The sequence below is a fragment of the Serinus canaria genome, chromosome Z (assembly GCF_022539315.1).
Source record: "Serinus canaria isolate serCan28SL12 chromosome Z, serCan2020, whole genome shotgun sequence".
Lineage (NCBI taxonomy): Eukaryota > Metazoa > Chordata > Aves > Passeriformes > Fringillidae > Serinus > Serinus canaria.
Window position 1 is genome coordinate 62,444,066 of NC_066343.1, and position 16,403 is coordinate 62,460,468.

The 16,403-nt window shown below is 41.2% G+C and overlaps 1 protein-coding gene across 1 annotated transcript in view; it reads left to right on the forward strand.

Moving 5' to 3' along the window:
* Window positions 1-4,617, forward strand: part of PLCXD3 (phosphatidylinositol specific phospholipase C X domain containing 3) — an 81,467-nt gene extending 76,850 nt beyond the window's left edge. The window contains exon 4 of the mRNA XM_050986572.1: window positions 2,969-4,617. Coding sequence (XP_050842529.1) covers window positions 2,969-2,991 — 23 coding nt within the window. The 3' untranslated portion in view covers window positions 2,992-4,617. The remainder of the gene's footprint in view (window positions 1-2,968) is intronic.
* The last annotated feature ends 11,786 nt before the right edge of the window (window positions 4,618-16,403 follow it).

The following is a 16,403-nucleotide window of genomic DNA, read 5'->3' on the forward strand; positions in this document are numbered from 1 at the left end:
CATACAATCCATTGCTCTTTTCTGTCAGATGATAATGACTACTATCACCCATCAGAGTTTAGAAATTCAGAAATGGCCATATTGAACAGATGGGTAACAAGCATTATAGGGGGTTTGTAGGCTTTAGTTTAGGTAGTGAAATAAAAAGAACACTTCCTGCTGTTTTGTACTGAGAGGGTGCCTTGGAAAAAGTGTATGCACATTTGAGTGTAGAATAAAGAATCATTTAAGTGTGTGTGTAGTATAATGACACATTTAAATGCATGTGTATAACACATGCATCCTTGTACACTTGCATAATGATCTTTGGGGTTCTGGACAGGACTACTATAAATTTGTTCAAAAAACCCCCATGCAGCTGTTATGAAGTCATGATAGCTCTTTCAGCAGCATTCTCTTCTGTATAGCTTAGGACTGTACAAGTCATCCCAAATGACTTGTAATGTGTGATCTAAGCTAGTTAGGTTTTTTATGGTGTTTAAACTTCATCCAGACCATGTCAAAAATTTACCTAGAGTCACAAGTCATGCTTTAGTTGAACAAAGGGTATGACTTTAATGCTTTCACCCACACCTAAGCAAGTTATAGAGTGGCTTGATAGTCTTTGTTTCTAGTTTCCACAGGCTCTTCAAATAAAATTTATGTAACGGACATATAAAATGAAACATGAAAATAAATTTTGAACTCACACCTATGTGGGTGTCCTACATAAAAATGTGAAAATGTTTGCTTATTTATTGGCAGTGTAGTGCAAAAAGACCTTTTTACCATTTAGCTGGAGTTAGTTGTTTCCAGACTCCTCCTGTGATTCTTCAGCTGCTCAAATGTAGCCAAAAGAGTTAATCTATCATTCTAATACAGTAAAGTGATCCAAATCCTTGGGTGTAGTAAAAATTAGGTTTCTTTTTTTTTTTTTTTTTTTTGGATTCTGGCTGAAATTCCGTTGCATCTAAGACCATAAACACCAGGTTTCTGCTGGTATCCCTGCTCAAACGCACACCAGACACACCAGGCTTTTCGCTTGCTCAGAGGTGTACTCAAAGCAAATGCTTTGCTGTATTTTAAAAAGTGTATGTGTGTGTTCCTGTATATATGAATAACTATAGAGCTATCTAGAGTTTGTTACTATTGTTATGAAATGTTTGCTTAGTGTCAGTTTTATTCTAATTCTCATTTGGAAATTAGTAGAAAATAAAAGCAAAGCAAAAAAAAAATCCTCTGACAAGAAACAGTAATAGATAAATTGTGTATCATTTGTCCATTAATGGGGAAGAATACTAGCAAAATCTTAAATTCTGGTCAGAAAAGATATGTTTTCATTTAGCTGTTGATCTTTCTATTGGAGAAGCACAGCACTTTATGGTAGGAACAGGTAAACAAACTTGCCTTAATTACTAAAAGATAAAAGTGCATGTGGGGATATACTATCCATGCTCTTCTGAAGACTTCATTTGTGAGGGCCTAAAACTGTAAGTCCTGATAGAGATGCACTCCATTTTGATGTTGTTTGGGGATCTTGCCAAAAAAGAACAAGCCAGAAAGTACTATGCAGCACAACTGGACCATTCAAGAGCCCAGTTTTGCCACCCATATGCAGCTGAAATTGTCTTTGATTTCAACCAGAAATATCCTTGCAGGGTTGGGTCAGATGTGTTTTTCTGATCCCATGAACTTGGAAGGTTTCTTTGCATGTATTATGAGGAATCTTGCATGGGAAATTAGTTGACTGTAATCAGCCCATCAAGGAAAAATACCTGTCTACACTATTGATCTGTATAAGCATCTACTTACTCAAACTGTCATGTCATTCACTGCCAAAACATTTTTTCCTTCTTCTGTCTATTTTCTCCCTCATTATGTTCATCATGTTTACATGGAGTGCTGTTGTTTTCTGGCAGTTTCATGCGATTACTTGATCCTTTCTTTTCACCCATACTTGAAAAATGGCAACTGTGCTGCACAAACAGAATGTCTCGGCTGTGTAAACCCACCTGGCTCCATTTTTCAGTTTACACATGCTGAGACATCTTTGTTCCATACTGATCTAACCTACAGAAACCCAGTCCAAACAGAAGGTGGTTCCTGGAGTGCAATTCCTGCCTTGTATGGTGAGGGGTAAATTGGAATCAGACCACAGGAACGTAGTTTTAAAATTAGTGGGTTATTTGTATTCTTTTGCTGTTGGATACATTACTGGTTTTGTAGATCCTGCTGTTTCAAAACCTTATTTTAAATGTACTCATGTATGTGTGTATAAATATACATGCATGCATGGCTGAGAGGGAATATACGATCCTGTATGCTGGGCTCAATCTTTCTGTCATACTGATACAAATCCAGACAGTTTCTACTAACTTCAAAGTAGTTACTAAGCCTTTACCCTGAGATGAGAGTGAGCAGAGAGTCATTGTGTAGTAATTATAGGCTGTGTTGCAAATTGAATTTAAAACTGAGCTTAATTCCACAAAATAAAAAAAGAAAGCAGAGTGCCCTGAAAACACACTTCCAGTGCTGTTTATCCTCAATTTAATAGATGAAGCACTAGTTATTAGCAACTGATTAGGCCACTTGGTGATTTCAAGAGTTCAGGTAACACTGTTTCAAAGTTCTAAATTCTTTTCAGTGAAGTAAAAGCTAATAGTGTATGATGTATTTGCCATATCTCAGTGGTAGCTTCTGTGTTACATACAGTCAATGTTGTACTGAATTGTATATGTTTACCCAATGATGAGGTTAAAATATGCTGTATAGTATGTGTAATGTATTGATTACAAATATTTGGAGTTTGGTGGTCTATTTAGTTTTACTGTGCTGCTGTTTCGTAGATATGTGTGTAAATGGGATTATGGATTGTCTACAGTATACAAGGAAATAATAATTAATCCTAAAGGAAAAGGGCAGTTTTGTGACCTGCCTTAATACATTAGGATAATATTGTTAAATCTCATAATTATCGGTTCTGTTTCAGATGTTACCAAGGGTTGTCCGTAGAGCTGACTCCCTCACTTTCTGGCACGAAGGAGTTAAACTTGGAGCTCATTTACAGATTTATAAATGCAGAATAGGATGTTTGCCTGATCAACTGCATTGACTGCACAAGGTGGCACAGACATGGTTTCCCGTGTGTTACAGATCAAATCACTTCTGCGCACACACAACCCCTGCTGATGTCAGCAGGAATTGTGATCATGTAATTGAGTGGCCTCAAATTCATCTTCTGGAACATAGTCACGATAGGAGGATGGGGATATCCTGGCTTTAAGGAAGTGCCTGGATGCTACGCAATACTGCTCATGTCCTGTGTTGGAACATAGCTTTAAATTTGCAAGAAGAGCTGTGAACTTTGCTCTAGTGTAGGTTGGACAAAAAAAAAAAAAAATCCTTATGTAAAAATTGTGAATGCCATAGGCTGATCAGCATGGCCTGTCCTGCCCATGTACAGCATTCTGCTTTCAGGAATTGTGGCAGCTTTAAATAAAAAAACTCTAATAATTCTCTGTCCCTGCCGGACCACCTTAGGAATCTCTGCATTGCCTACACTCCTGTACTGTTCCCACACCCGGGTCTAGCTCTCCCTTCCTGGTTTATATTAAAGATGCCTGATGCCGAGAGTAATTAGGATAGAGGTACTCACTAAACACAGGGAGTGTCCACCTTGTGCCTGGCTGGTTGGAGTAGGGTGCCTGCCCTCCAGCAGCACGTTTGGTATGAGGTCATCTTCAGTCAAATCCACCCGAACAGTGACTGAGGGAAGGCACAAGTCTGATTTCAGAGCCTCTTCAGTTGTTCAGTTAAAATGCAGCATCTTCCCCCTTCTCTCCTTTGCCTCTGCTCAGTGCTGCTTATCTGGACTTGTGCATACACATCCCTTTACCTGCCAGCTGTGAATATTAGATATTTGTCAGCCTCAATGCATCATAGCAGTCCACATGGTCGTAAAAGATGTTCAGTGTGTGGGGCTAAAATCTGGAAGTGGGCCATATCTGATGTCCCAGGACGGTTTATGCACACACATCCTCTTGAAGAGGTGTCACCTTGGCCAATGAGTATCCCCTCAGCAGGAGGTGCACTTAGGGGTTTTTGTTTCTGCAGTAAGATTCTATGTACTATGTTCAGCCTTTGGTCCTACAAAGTTCAGTTTGATTGGAAGAAATTCCTGAAGTAGCTGCAGTTAGTTTTGCTGTGAAGCAGGGATCCTTAAAGCAGAATCCTGGAGTTATTTGTAATTACTATTACTGAAAATACAAATACGTGGTTAAAAACATAGTTTTAAAAAGCAAAAGGAAAATTATATGGGCTTGCCAGGACAGCTAAGTTTTTGAATGCCTCAGTCATCAGTAGTTTAGTATCATCTAGGTGATGATTTTTAGCATGTTATTGCCACACTGCCTCCTGACACCTTTCAGGGTCTCTGTACAGAAGCCTTATTATTCCCAGTGAGCATTTGAATGACGTGTCTCCGTTTTGGTGGGAAGGATGATTGTGTAACACTGAGAACATGGAGCTCCCTGTGTGTTGTGCCCACAAAGGTTCACAGATCTGCACCTTCTCGTTTTAGGATCTGTTTAATGGTACTTTAATAAATGTTGTGTTAAAAATGCCTACAGTTCTGTATAGCAAATGTGAATTTTTATGACAAGAATGTGTATTTAGAGTAAAAAAAAATAACATAAAATCCAGTTTCTTTGTATCCAGTGAAACATCTAATAAAGCTCTGGTACCTGTATTCCTGTTTTATGGCTTCATTGCTTCATTTAAGGCTTTTCATGTGGGAGGCTTTTTAAGCACAGTTTGGGGTTATGGGGTGGAGCCATATATTAGACACAGGCTGTGCTGTTATGTTAGGGAGTGCCTTTTTAGAGCATTGCACTGGGAGTGCCTTTTAACTTAGTTATTATAGGGACCCTGCAATACCACAGGATACTGTGAGTGTCCATGCTGTCCATAGTGTATCCATGATGTGTCCATGCTGTCCATGGTGTGTCCATGCTGTCCATGGTGTGTCCATGCTGTGAGTGTCCATGGTGTGTCCATGCTGTCCATGGTATGACCATGCTGTCCATGGTGTGTCCATGCTGTGAGTGTCCATGCTGTCCATGGTGTGTCCATGCTGTCCATGGTATGTCCATGATGTGTCCATGCGGTCCCTGGTGTGTCCATGCGTCCATGGTGTGTCCATGCTGTGAGTGTCCATGATGTTCCCATGCTGTCATGGTATGTCCAGCTGTCCATGTTTGTGGTCCATGCTTGTGAGTGTCCCATTGTGTGTCCAATTCCTGTCCTGGTATGAACCATGCTGTCCATGGTAATTTCAATAGCTGTGAGTGTCCATGCTGTCCATGGTAGTCCATGCTGTCCATGGTGTGTCCATGCTGTGAGTGTCCATGGTGTGTCCATGCTGTCCATGGTATGTCCATGCTGTGTCCATGCTGTCCATGGTGTGTCCATGCTGTCCATGGTGTGTCCATGCTGTGAATGTCCATGGTGTGTCCATGCTGTCCATGTTGTATGACCATGCTGTCCATGGTGTGTCCATGCTGTGAGAGTCAGCTGGTCCATGGTATTCCCATGGGCCTGTCCATGGTGTGTTCCATGTGTAATCCTCCTGCTGTCCCTGGGTGTGTCCCATGCTGTGATGTCCATGTGTGTTCCCTCGCTGTCCATGTTGTATCCATGCTGTCCATGGTGTGTCCATGCTGTGAGTGTCCATGCTGTCCATGGTATGTCCATGCTGTCCATGGTATGTCCATGCTGTCCATGGTGTGTCCATTCTGCCAGGCACACAGCGGGCTCTTGGCTACCTCTTTTTCGCAGTGGGGCTTTCCAGCCCCAGTCTGCCTCAGGCAGCAAAGCCAAGACCTGGAGGTGCAGCCTGCTGGCTCATGCCCCTGATGGTGTCTGGAACGCAGGGGACTGCCCATGTGAAGTGCCAGCCTGTCTCGTTGTCCCCTGGGCTGTCCCTCATTGCTGCCCCGCTCAGCACTGCCCACCATCGAGGCAAACCAAGCCCTGCTTGCCTGCAGGTGCAGTGGAGCAGACTGACTGCTGCCCCAAGTCTGGGTCCAGGACATACCAGTGAGGAGGGGAGTCCCTCCAACTTCTCCCTGGTGTCTCCTGTAGGGTTCAGGGACCTCCCCTAGAACCGGGCACAGGCAACTTCCCAGCAAGAGTGCTCTGTACACAGGAGCAGGGCCAGCAGCTCAGTTTCCAGCCAAAGTTGGAAGTGGCATGTTAAAAGCTTAAAGGCTTGCTGCATGGCTCAACCTTGAAATTTAAGGTTTGGGTTATTTTTCTCCCTAACAAGGCCAGAAGTTTTGTTTTCCAGGACAAACTTCGGTTGCTCAGTTCTCCTACTGTGTCACAGGCAAACCCTGTGCCCTCCTACTCTTTGTGACCTGTCACTTGACCCAGGTGAAGGCTGCAGGGTTGCAGTAGAAGAGGCCATGAAAGATGAACAAGTCTGTCAGTGTCTCCCTGCAAATACCCATGAGTTAAATTTGCCTGCTGCTTAAAATGTCTCCCTACTTCTTCCGACCCCACAGGTACTTTCTGAGCAACAGAGGAGCATGTTAATTGGTCAGCACACAGAATAAATTTTCACCATTGCTAAAGTGGTTACTAAACAGTAAATGTAGCCTTTACTTTGGATTCAGCATCAATCAATAAAGCTTCAATCTCTTCTTTAAAATGTTGCAAGTGATACCAAATTTTCATATGGTTATTAAAAGCTAGCCAAAATGCACACAGAGAAGTAAAAATTTGCAGCTCTTGGCAGTGTAGTGCTACTGGACTATAGCATATGGGGGATGGCATGAATTGCAGCAGGAGCTAGTCAGCTGGAAGGGACATCAGACACGGGGCTGAGTTTAGCATGATGGCTCTTGGTGCTGTTACTCACACATCCAATAGCAGGTGCTCAGTCTGGATGCGATCTACAGGCATCCATGCTGGCAAGGGGCAGGGGGATGTGGGGGTAGGGTTGCAGAGGAATATGCCCACAGAAGCTGCCTGCAATCTTGGAAGACCCATTTGTTCCAGTCTCCAGCAGCATTTCATACCCTTGGTGCCCAAAAGGCTGGAAATAAATTGCCATAGTCTGCTGTCTATAGAGCAGGTATTTGTTTATGGCAGTGCTAGTGGTGAGAGGTGTTTCTCCTCCTAACTCACTCACCTTTGTCTAGTCCTGTGGTTTATTTATACAGTAAGTGTTGCTCAGTGTCACTATGTCACTACAACATCATCACATATGTGCCAGAACTAATTTACGTGGCATGAACTCATGGTTATACATAGTTCTTTTGCACTGCACTTTTGCCTCCCCACTGCAGGGGTTGTCAGGGCTCTTTGATGAAGGCTTCAAAGGTTGTCTTCACATCTGAGTTTTTCAACTTTGTCTTCAAAGCATGTGCAGTTATGATGTTCCTTGGCCTGTCTGGTCCCAAATTCTTTGTTTTGAGGCTAATTGCTTTGCACTTGCCAATTTCTCATTAGTACTGCACTAATCTATCTCTAAAGTTATCCACCCGGCAAAGTTTTATCTTCTTTTTTTGTCTATTCAGCATTAAGCTACTAGATAACCTTATACTAGCCATTACATTGTATAAAAAGTTATTTTTATCGGGTTAGATAGGTATAAAAGTTAAGATTCAGATTATATAGGTATAAAAAAGCTATGAGTCAGATTATGTAAGTATCAGGTTATACAGATATATAAAAACTCATGATTTAGGTTATACTGATATCAGGTTATATAGATATATCAGGTTATATTGATATCTTGTATTTCAAGCTATATAAGCACCTTGCAAATTTGATCTAAGTTACATAGGCATCACCCTTCAGCAGGCCAATGTGCACCAAAGTCAATACAAGCATCTCAGCTCCCTCATCTCTGGAACATATTGCTTGTGCAGCCACACAGACAATTCCTCCTGCAATACCCACCCTGGTGTTCCTGTCTTAGACAAACTATACTGAACATCAGAGACCTTGGAAAGGGAGAGGGGATTTGTTGGAGAGGGGGAGGGATGCACTTGAAGACCCGACCCTCTTTGGTCTCTATCACAATCACACACATTCATCCCAACCTGAAAGTAAGGCCTGAAAGACCTACCTGAGCGCCTTCATCCTCAAACAAAAATATTTTACCCAGATGAAGCCAAGGAAATAAAGAAACTTAAAGACTGAACAATAATCTGCAGGCAAGTAGGAGTTTGCTGTGCTTCTTGCTAACCATTACTCCCTCACAGCATTCTGATTAAAAAGAAGCGAGTTTTAAAACTCTCCTGCCTGATCTACAGGATAGACATGCTCCTTTCTTGTTAATGTCATGCCATCTATGCAGATACATTTTGTTTCCTTGTTCCTGTACAGTTTCCAGTGTTGCAAACACCACCCTCATTAGCAACACTATTGTCTGAACAAACCACTTCTGTTCCCTGAGTAGCCATCACATTTCTGAAGCTTGTAAAGTTTTCAAGGAAGAATTTGAGGGCATGAGCTGGGGTGTGTTTTGTATATGTCAGGTGCCACACTGGTGAAACAGCCAGGATAGATCCTACCTAGGAGTACCAAAAAAAAAAAAAAAAAAAAAAAAAGTCTGCAGTCTAAGCCCTCTGGCTTTGCTTTTCTAGAAACTCAGAAACATAGAACCTGTGTCTCAGTTTGCATTCAAATCCAGGAGGAGGGGGAGTCATGTTACTGGGTGATACCTGAATGAATTCCTTGTTTCCAAATTTCCAAGCCCTGCTTGCCCCAGTGCAGATGTGACCTGCTGTGGCCAAGAACACTGACAGCAGTCAGGTTTTGCCACTTTCACCATTCCCTAGTGCTCTACTCATCAACCTGGCAGTCATCTGACAAGTCATCAGAGATCTTGTAAGAGGTTTTAGAGGGTTAGTTTCTTAATGAAAAATCACCACATTATTTTCCTGCAGTAATAGGAAGATTTGCCCATATTCACTAAACACTTGACACAAAATCTGAACAAACTTCTTTTCCATTGTGTCATGCAACCCTATAAAATACATCGCTGCTTTTCCTCCAATTAAAGTATTGAGAAAGAAAGCTGTTGGAAAGAAAAAATTGGTAAAAGTACACTCTTTCCAACAGTGAACACTAAAAGAAAACATTCTGAGTGTAGTTTTACCTACTTTAGACCTTGTTGGTCATATAGAGTAACTGCATGCTCCCAAAGTGGCCAATACATTTTAATAATCCCATTGGGATTGCTTCAAGAGTGGCTGGTTTTATATTCTAACTGAAATGAAATACGCAATTAACAATGAATACAAACAGCAAATGTCTGCAGTCTATTTTCCAGGCTATTGAGAAATGTGGATTTGTCATCTCGCTGTCTACCTTTCAATCCTCTATTGAGCATTACCATCAGCACTGAGACAAACTTTAAATAATGAAGCAATAAAGTTCATTTGCTTTGGCAGTCAAGAAAGCAAACCACAGTAGGGATCATGGGGAAAGAGACAGGAACAAAGCAGAGCACATCATTATGTGCTCATCCAGGCACCACCAACACTAAAGCAGTTTGGTTAGCCAGCACTAAGGAGCATGTGACAGGCCTAAAAAGACACACTCAGGGCAACAAGGACGAGCAAAGCTACAGCAAACTTCCAGCTCAGGAAAGATGAAGTCAGGACTCCATGGACTGGAGATGAGGCTGGTAGGGGGAGGTGTCATAGCTGGCTATCAAGCTGGCTATCACGGCTGCAAGTGATGTCCCACAAGCAATAGGATGAGACATTACCAGAATCTTTCCAGAGGCATGTCCACAGAGATACAAGGAGAGGATTTCCCCTGCTGGGTAGTTACACCACAACCCTTCTTACCATGGGATGCTAGGAAGGATGTTGAATGTTTTCATCAGTCCAAAGGAAGATTGATGAACAGTAAATTTGTTGAAGGTTGCTAATACAGAGAGTGGATTCATCTCTTGAAATTTCTATGCTGTGAGTAGTTTGGTGCTGGGGGAGTGCTTAGAAGCAGTTTTTTCCTAACAGAAAGAAACAAATACTATTTTTGATACTAAATAAGGTAATCTTTCACACAAATCAAAATCTGATAGCACTTGTTCAGTGATGAATAGAAAAAAAGTGAATTAATATTATTTGCATGTGAAGATGAGCTCTGCTTAGATAGCACCCCCTTGAGCACCCTTCTGATTAGTTATCATAGGGTCACAGAATGCTTCAGCTTCAGTTATTTCCATATTTAATCCTTCCTAATACCTTTGGCTAGACGGGATTATCAGGTGCTGAAAACTCTTCCTGGGAGGAAAAGGTTTTGCTGTGTCTTCGTTCGTCTATTTGATGTACTGATTTTCATAAGACTGCCTGGATATTTTCCCAGTCCACATTTGGGTGACAATAGTTTTGTGGGATAAATATTTGTGCATATAATGTAGAGCAGAGTGGAGAGCCAGGAACACTTCATTAGCTGGAGTCACAGCTTGTCACAGGGCCTGGTATCAAACTCATCCACATGCTTTGCCCCACAGTCCAACCTAACAAGCTATTGTGTCTTCCTGCTCCATGTTCAAGGAAATGAGGACTATGATAGCCTTTTCCAGATCAAAAGCAAGTTTCCACATGGAATGCTTTGGGGTGATTAACTAGGTAGTTATGAGAACAGGTAATCATATCCACAATTCATTGACTTGTGCAAAATAGCAGTGCTGCAATTAATCAAACATTTTGCAGATGAATTTGTAGCCTACTTGAATTACTGCATCTCTAAAGCACTAATATGGTCAGATCAGGTGCTTTTTTTGGTAATATGAGGATTATTACTCTGTACATCTGTTTGTGCAAACAACACAGCCTGCAAGAAAATCACACAATCTATATTCTCCTTACTACAACAGTTAAATGAGCAAGCTAAACCTGGCCGGAACTTTTTGTACATCTGCATAATTGGTCTGTGTGTAGTGGGGAAGGCAGGAGGAAGCTTTTTCAAAAATCTTCTTGCAAAATCAAAGAGCACCACTGTAAGAACTGACCACAGGGTCTGAATATTGTGATTTTGAACATTATAATTTTGAACATTGTGATTTTGGGCCTGCAAGCTCAAAGCTGAGTGGGAGGTGCGGGGTAGGGCCATTAGCTGCCCCTCTTTGGCAAGCAGCAAGGCCAAGCTTGTGTATGTCGAGGCTGCTGAAAGCTAATGGGGGCTGTTATACCACATGCTGCTAGCAAGTGCTGAAGTGCACTTGATGTTTCAGCAAGGACTAAGGCTAGTTACATTCACTGCAGAAGAGGAGCATGAAAAAACCAGCCGGCCATTACTGAGTACTTAAGATACAAGAAATTTAGGCCTTTGGCTTTTATTTGCGATAATTTATTAAGAGCTGGTGCCCTGGGCTGGCTACCCATCCACTCTGTCCAGTGGAACACATGTCAGGTAGGATCTCAAATTTCTAAGGGTTCAGCTAAATGGTTCAGACTTCATAAAATTTGGCTGCAGTTTAGCCTGATTAGTAGGAATCAGTGATTTTAAACCAGAAATAGAAGCAGATAAAGCAAGTGCAAATTTGCTTTCTGGGATGTTTGCTTGTGAGGGGAGAAACATGGCTGCTGCTGCTGCTGCTTTCAGATGTCTGTCATTTTCTCTCTGCTTTAGTTTTAATTAAACCTTGAGTCCTCAATTAAGGCTAAAAGGACTTGACAAAGAGAAATGTAAATCAACAATTTGTGATGAAGCTGCTTTTCAGCTTTCAGGGCTGTTCTTTCTGTATGTTGAAACCGTCAGTCATGCAAAGGCTGCAGTTAGCAAATATGTATGTGCAAAGTGCTTTAATTTGCCTGTAATCATAATGTTTATCAAAGGAGAGCTCTGAGGAGCTTTTCCTCTGATGTTCTCTTTGTGCAACGAAGATAAGATTTTGGATTAAATAAATACAACTCTTAGAGTAAAATAAAAAAGCTTAATTTGAAAAACCAAGTCACTGCTACTGAGAACTTCACTAAATTATTCAGAGTACCCCCTGCTGCTTTTTTTTTAATTCGTCCTTTTCACAGACGTTCAGAAGAAATCTTTTGACCTTCAAGAAAAATAAAATAAATAACTTGGAGAATTATGCTCACAATTTTTGTAATAACTTTTAGTTCCATAGCTCTGAGTAGCATAATAGAGAATTGGACTGGAATGTCTCACTTTTCATATCACCAAAATGCAGGGACCTGCTGCTGTTGCAAGGCACTCCTTTCTCCTCTTTCTTGGGCTTGAAGGACAAGAACAGGACAAAACCCTTATGCTGTTAACCAGTGCTGTGTCATGGCAATGTTTGGCAGCTCCTATTATGGCATTTCAGCATTGCTTAGATCAGGTGAGTGGAAGGAAGTGTTTCAGTGGAATTCCATGGGGGCAAAATATCAGCATTAACTTTTGCTCTGTTTTATCTGGTGGGACCCAGCACATGTTCAGAAATTGTTTATTAACAAATACAAATGGGATTTATTCACAGGTTTGTAGAAATCCTCTCTTACCTAAAGGCAAGTGATAAATACCGTATCATTAATGATCTGAGTGCCATTTTGGTACATTTGGAATATATCCTACTGAGTTGCAAGAACTTTGTCCATTTTTTTGAAAAGCTATGAAAAGGAGCTGAACCAAACTATATCTACAAAGATTTCTCAGTAAGTCTATGTATTTTTATTTTCTATATATTTTATTGTCTCAGAAAATGAGAAACAGTGATTCTGCCCCATTAAGTATCATGCAGGCATACGTGTGAGCACTTTCATGCACTTAAAGGATAGAGAGGACCTACTTCAAAGAGGAATTGTCCTGTGTTTTTATAATTTATAAGATTATGTATTATTTTGGGGTTGGGGGTTTTTTTTTCCCTCTTTTGAAGCCTTTTTCCAGAAGCACATGCTATTTCAGCACAAAGTTGCCAACATGTCTCATGTTAGAGAAATATTTTTTGTGATGCAAGATCACTGGGCTTTAGCCCCAGGCAACTCCCTGCGAACAGATCTAAATGCCAACTGGTCTGAAGCTCTTCCATTCTCTCCTCCTGGGGCTCTTTAATGTTGCGTGGACCACTTAAATACTGATAGACATGGAAAATAGAATATCTTGATTCTGGTCCACACTCTAGTAAAAATTGGACAAATTGTAAGAAAACAAAATTATTTGGGGACTTTTATGTTGTTATTTTGTGATTACAAAGGGGATGGGTAGCTTCAGATGAGTAAAAGAGAAGAGAGGACAAAACATATTGTCTACTGTTTTTTTCTCATACATCTTTCCTTGAATTGCTGTAGAAAACCTCTGGGGCAGATGGTTCAGAGCACCCTGACCTTCCAAACAGAAAACCCTCTGCAAACAGATGCTGATTCTGTCTGGGGATCATGTGCAATTTTTTAACGGGCAGTTGTCTTGTGCTTGCCTCTTACAGCATTTCTGGTGTACAGTTGCAGCCTGGTAATTCCCTTTTGTCTTGGAGCTTCCCTCATAGGCATTCATACCTCTGCACAGTGCATAGATAATATGGGAGCTTTAATTTGTAAACACTTTGTATTCACTTGGAAAAAAACATAAAGCCTCTGGGCTGGGAGCTTCTCTGTGGATTTTTCAAAGAGCTGGGGACAGCAGTGGTGGAGGCCTGTGGTCCCTCACATGCCCAGCTGCCCAAGGGTGAAAAGAAGAAGCCTCCCCATCTGCTGGGGGAGGCCTTGCATCATTTTACAAAGGATACTACATTTTAAAGTAAAATATGACTGTCAGTTTCTATGCCTTCGAGCTGCTTTTAAAAGCAGCATTTTCCTTGACTCACTGTTGTATCTAAGCTGTGTTATTTGAGATCCTGTTAATTGCTTATATTTGATGGAGATGGCTCTTCTATTTTTTCACCTCACCTCCAAGTTTGTCTTCAAAGGGGAAGTTGGCGCTGATGTCTGGGTAACACCTTCCTGATAGCTCCCAGTCATGTCAGGATATCAGCACGGCTCCGCAGAAAGTCCAGGTGCCCCTGTGCTGCTGCTGTGTGTTCAGATGGCAGAAAGAATACTTCCTTTGAAACACTGTCTCCATCCTACACTGATCCTGTTGCTTTGAAGGTGATGAAGTGTGCATCTCTGAGCGTATTTGTGCGTTGCTGAAAGAATTTCCAGGAAATTCAGGAGAGATGTCTGACTCTGTAATGAGCTCATTCTTCAGACTAAGCTGGGGCTTGTGAAAACCTCATCCTTTAAGGACCCACTTCATAGTAATTATAAAATCCATGAGGTCCTGCTGCTGTTACTGAAGCAGCACATGTATTAGCTTATTGTCTGGATCTCATCTGTGTTTATGTCTCACTTATATTTAATCAAACTGAATCCATCCCCTTGGGAATCATCAGTGGTTCAAAACGCTCCACGTCAGACTGACCTGCATTTCCATGAAAAGATTGTTCACTGGTATTGATAGTTTTACAGGAATTTTGCAGTGGCTAATTGTGAACTGAGCCATCCTCAGACGTCTCTACCGGTTCTTCTATTTTCTTCTATTTTGCTAAAGTCTAGCATGGACTTTTTTCTTCATGGGAAAGGACAAGAAAACATCTATTTTCATCCCTTCCTTCTCCATCCTCTCCCTACACAAAACTGTGCTTGTGAAACCAAAATGCACAGAATTCTGATAGTATTTAGAGGATCTTGGTTTCATCAGTCTGTGATAATTCCTTTCACAATTTACCTTAGTGCCACCAGCCAGACATTGAAACCTGTTTGTGTGGTACTCTGAACAAATAAACTGAAATCAAGATGAGTTTCTGCTTTACAGCAGTCAGCAACCCTCAAAATCCTACATTAAGGACCCAAAGGCAAGACATACTTGTCTTGTCCTGAAGTCCATAACTTGCTCTACAACTGCTCACTGCATTATTTCCAGTGCCACCCACTGTTAATAGTGGCATGACTTGTTTTGTTAGCTGCTGCTTGATTCAGCAGTGTTGTGACCTAAAAGTGATATTGCCATATCCTACAAAACACAATGATGCTTACACTGATCCATAGAGTCTGACCACGTGTTAGCCCTGGACTTAGCACTGAAAACTAAGGCACTAAATAGTAGCGTTTGCTTCCCCTTAGGGAATCAGGGAGTGGTGGTGGGTCTGAAAATCACACTCCTAATTGCAAATAACAAGGTTCTGCTGTGACTTCTTACAGATCTGTCTTTCGTGGCTATCCCCAACAACTTGGAAAAGAGTGGTTATTGCTTATATCTATAAATTCTTAAGTGAAAAGTGTTGTGAGACTTCAAGTGACATTTAAGAAACTAAATCAATATTATAGTAGCACATCTTCAGCTTTCTTGTCTTGTGTTAGGCAGAAAACAGTGAGCCTGGCTATAATAAACACGCACGCATGCTCAAGGCTATATTTGTATCAAGTAAGTTGTGATTCCTCTTGGGAGGATATTCAGCACAAGCTCCCTCTTGTACAGCACTGTGCTGAATGTGTCTTACAAATGCACCATATATAGTTTTGGTGGTATCTTGCTTTATTTAATCTAGTAGTCCTAAAACTCCTTCTGTACTATATCATCTTTCCTTTTAGTCAGATTTTGAGGGTTCTAGACAGGGCAGTCTATATGCACAGCTACTGTGAGACATCAACTGGTTCATGTATAAATAGATAGCTTGTATTTTGAGTAATTTTTTTTCTGTAGGCCATGGCTCCTTCTTTTCCTCAACTGTTCTAATGCTCCCACCAGGATTTTATGGTCATCAGAACAGTAAAACCAAATTCCTGCCAGTAAAGTTGAATGTCAGCTAGTTCATTCACAAGAAAAAATGAAGCTGAGTGAATGTGGTGATACAAAATCTTTTTATTGATGTATCTTGTTCAAAAATAAATAAAATTCCTTCATGAGCTTGGTCACACAGAATGTGGTCGTCTTTGCTGTCATAAGCTTCTCCAAACTTCCAGCTCCTACTTGCACTACTAATCCTTCCTCTTCATAGTTGTGTTTTGTTACACTCATTGAGTCTGACAGAAACAGAGAAGCTTCTCATTTGATTTGCTCTTATTTTCTTAATAATAATATTAATAATAATAAAATCCAGCCAGTACTATCACAAAATACCAAAATCATTTTGAAATGAAGAATCCTCTACTGTTCTTCCCAAAGCCTGTTTATGACCTTTCTAGTCAGCCTGTGTGGCGGGCTGACCCTGGCTGGCTACCAGGTGCCCACTCAGTTGCTCTGTCACTCCCTTTCCCACTGGGACAGGGAAGAGGATAAGATGGAACACAACCAGCAGGGTGAGATAAGGCAGTTTTATTACAGCACAAAGAAAGAAACCATCAGAGATGTGCATGTGCAGGAGCTATAGAGGAAGATCAGTCTCTACTTCCCATCAGCCGTGATGTCTGGACACTTCCCAGGAAGCAGGT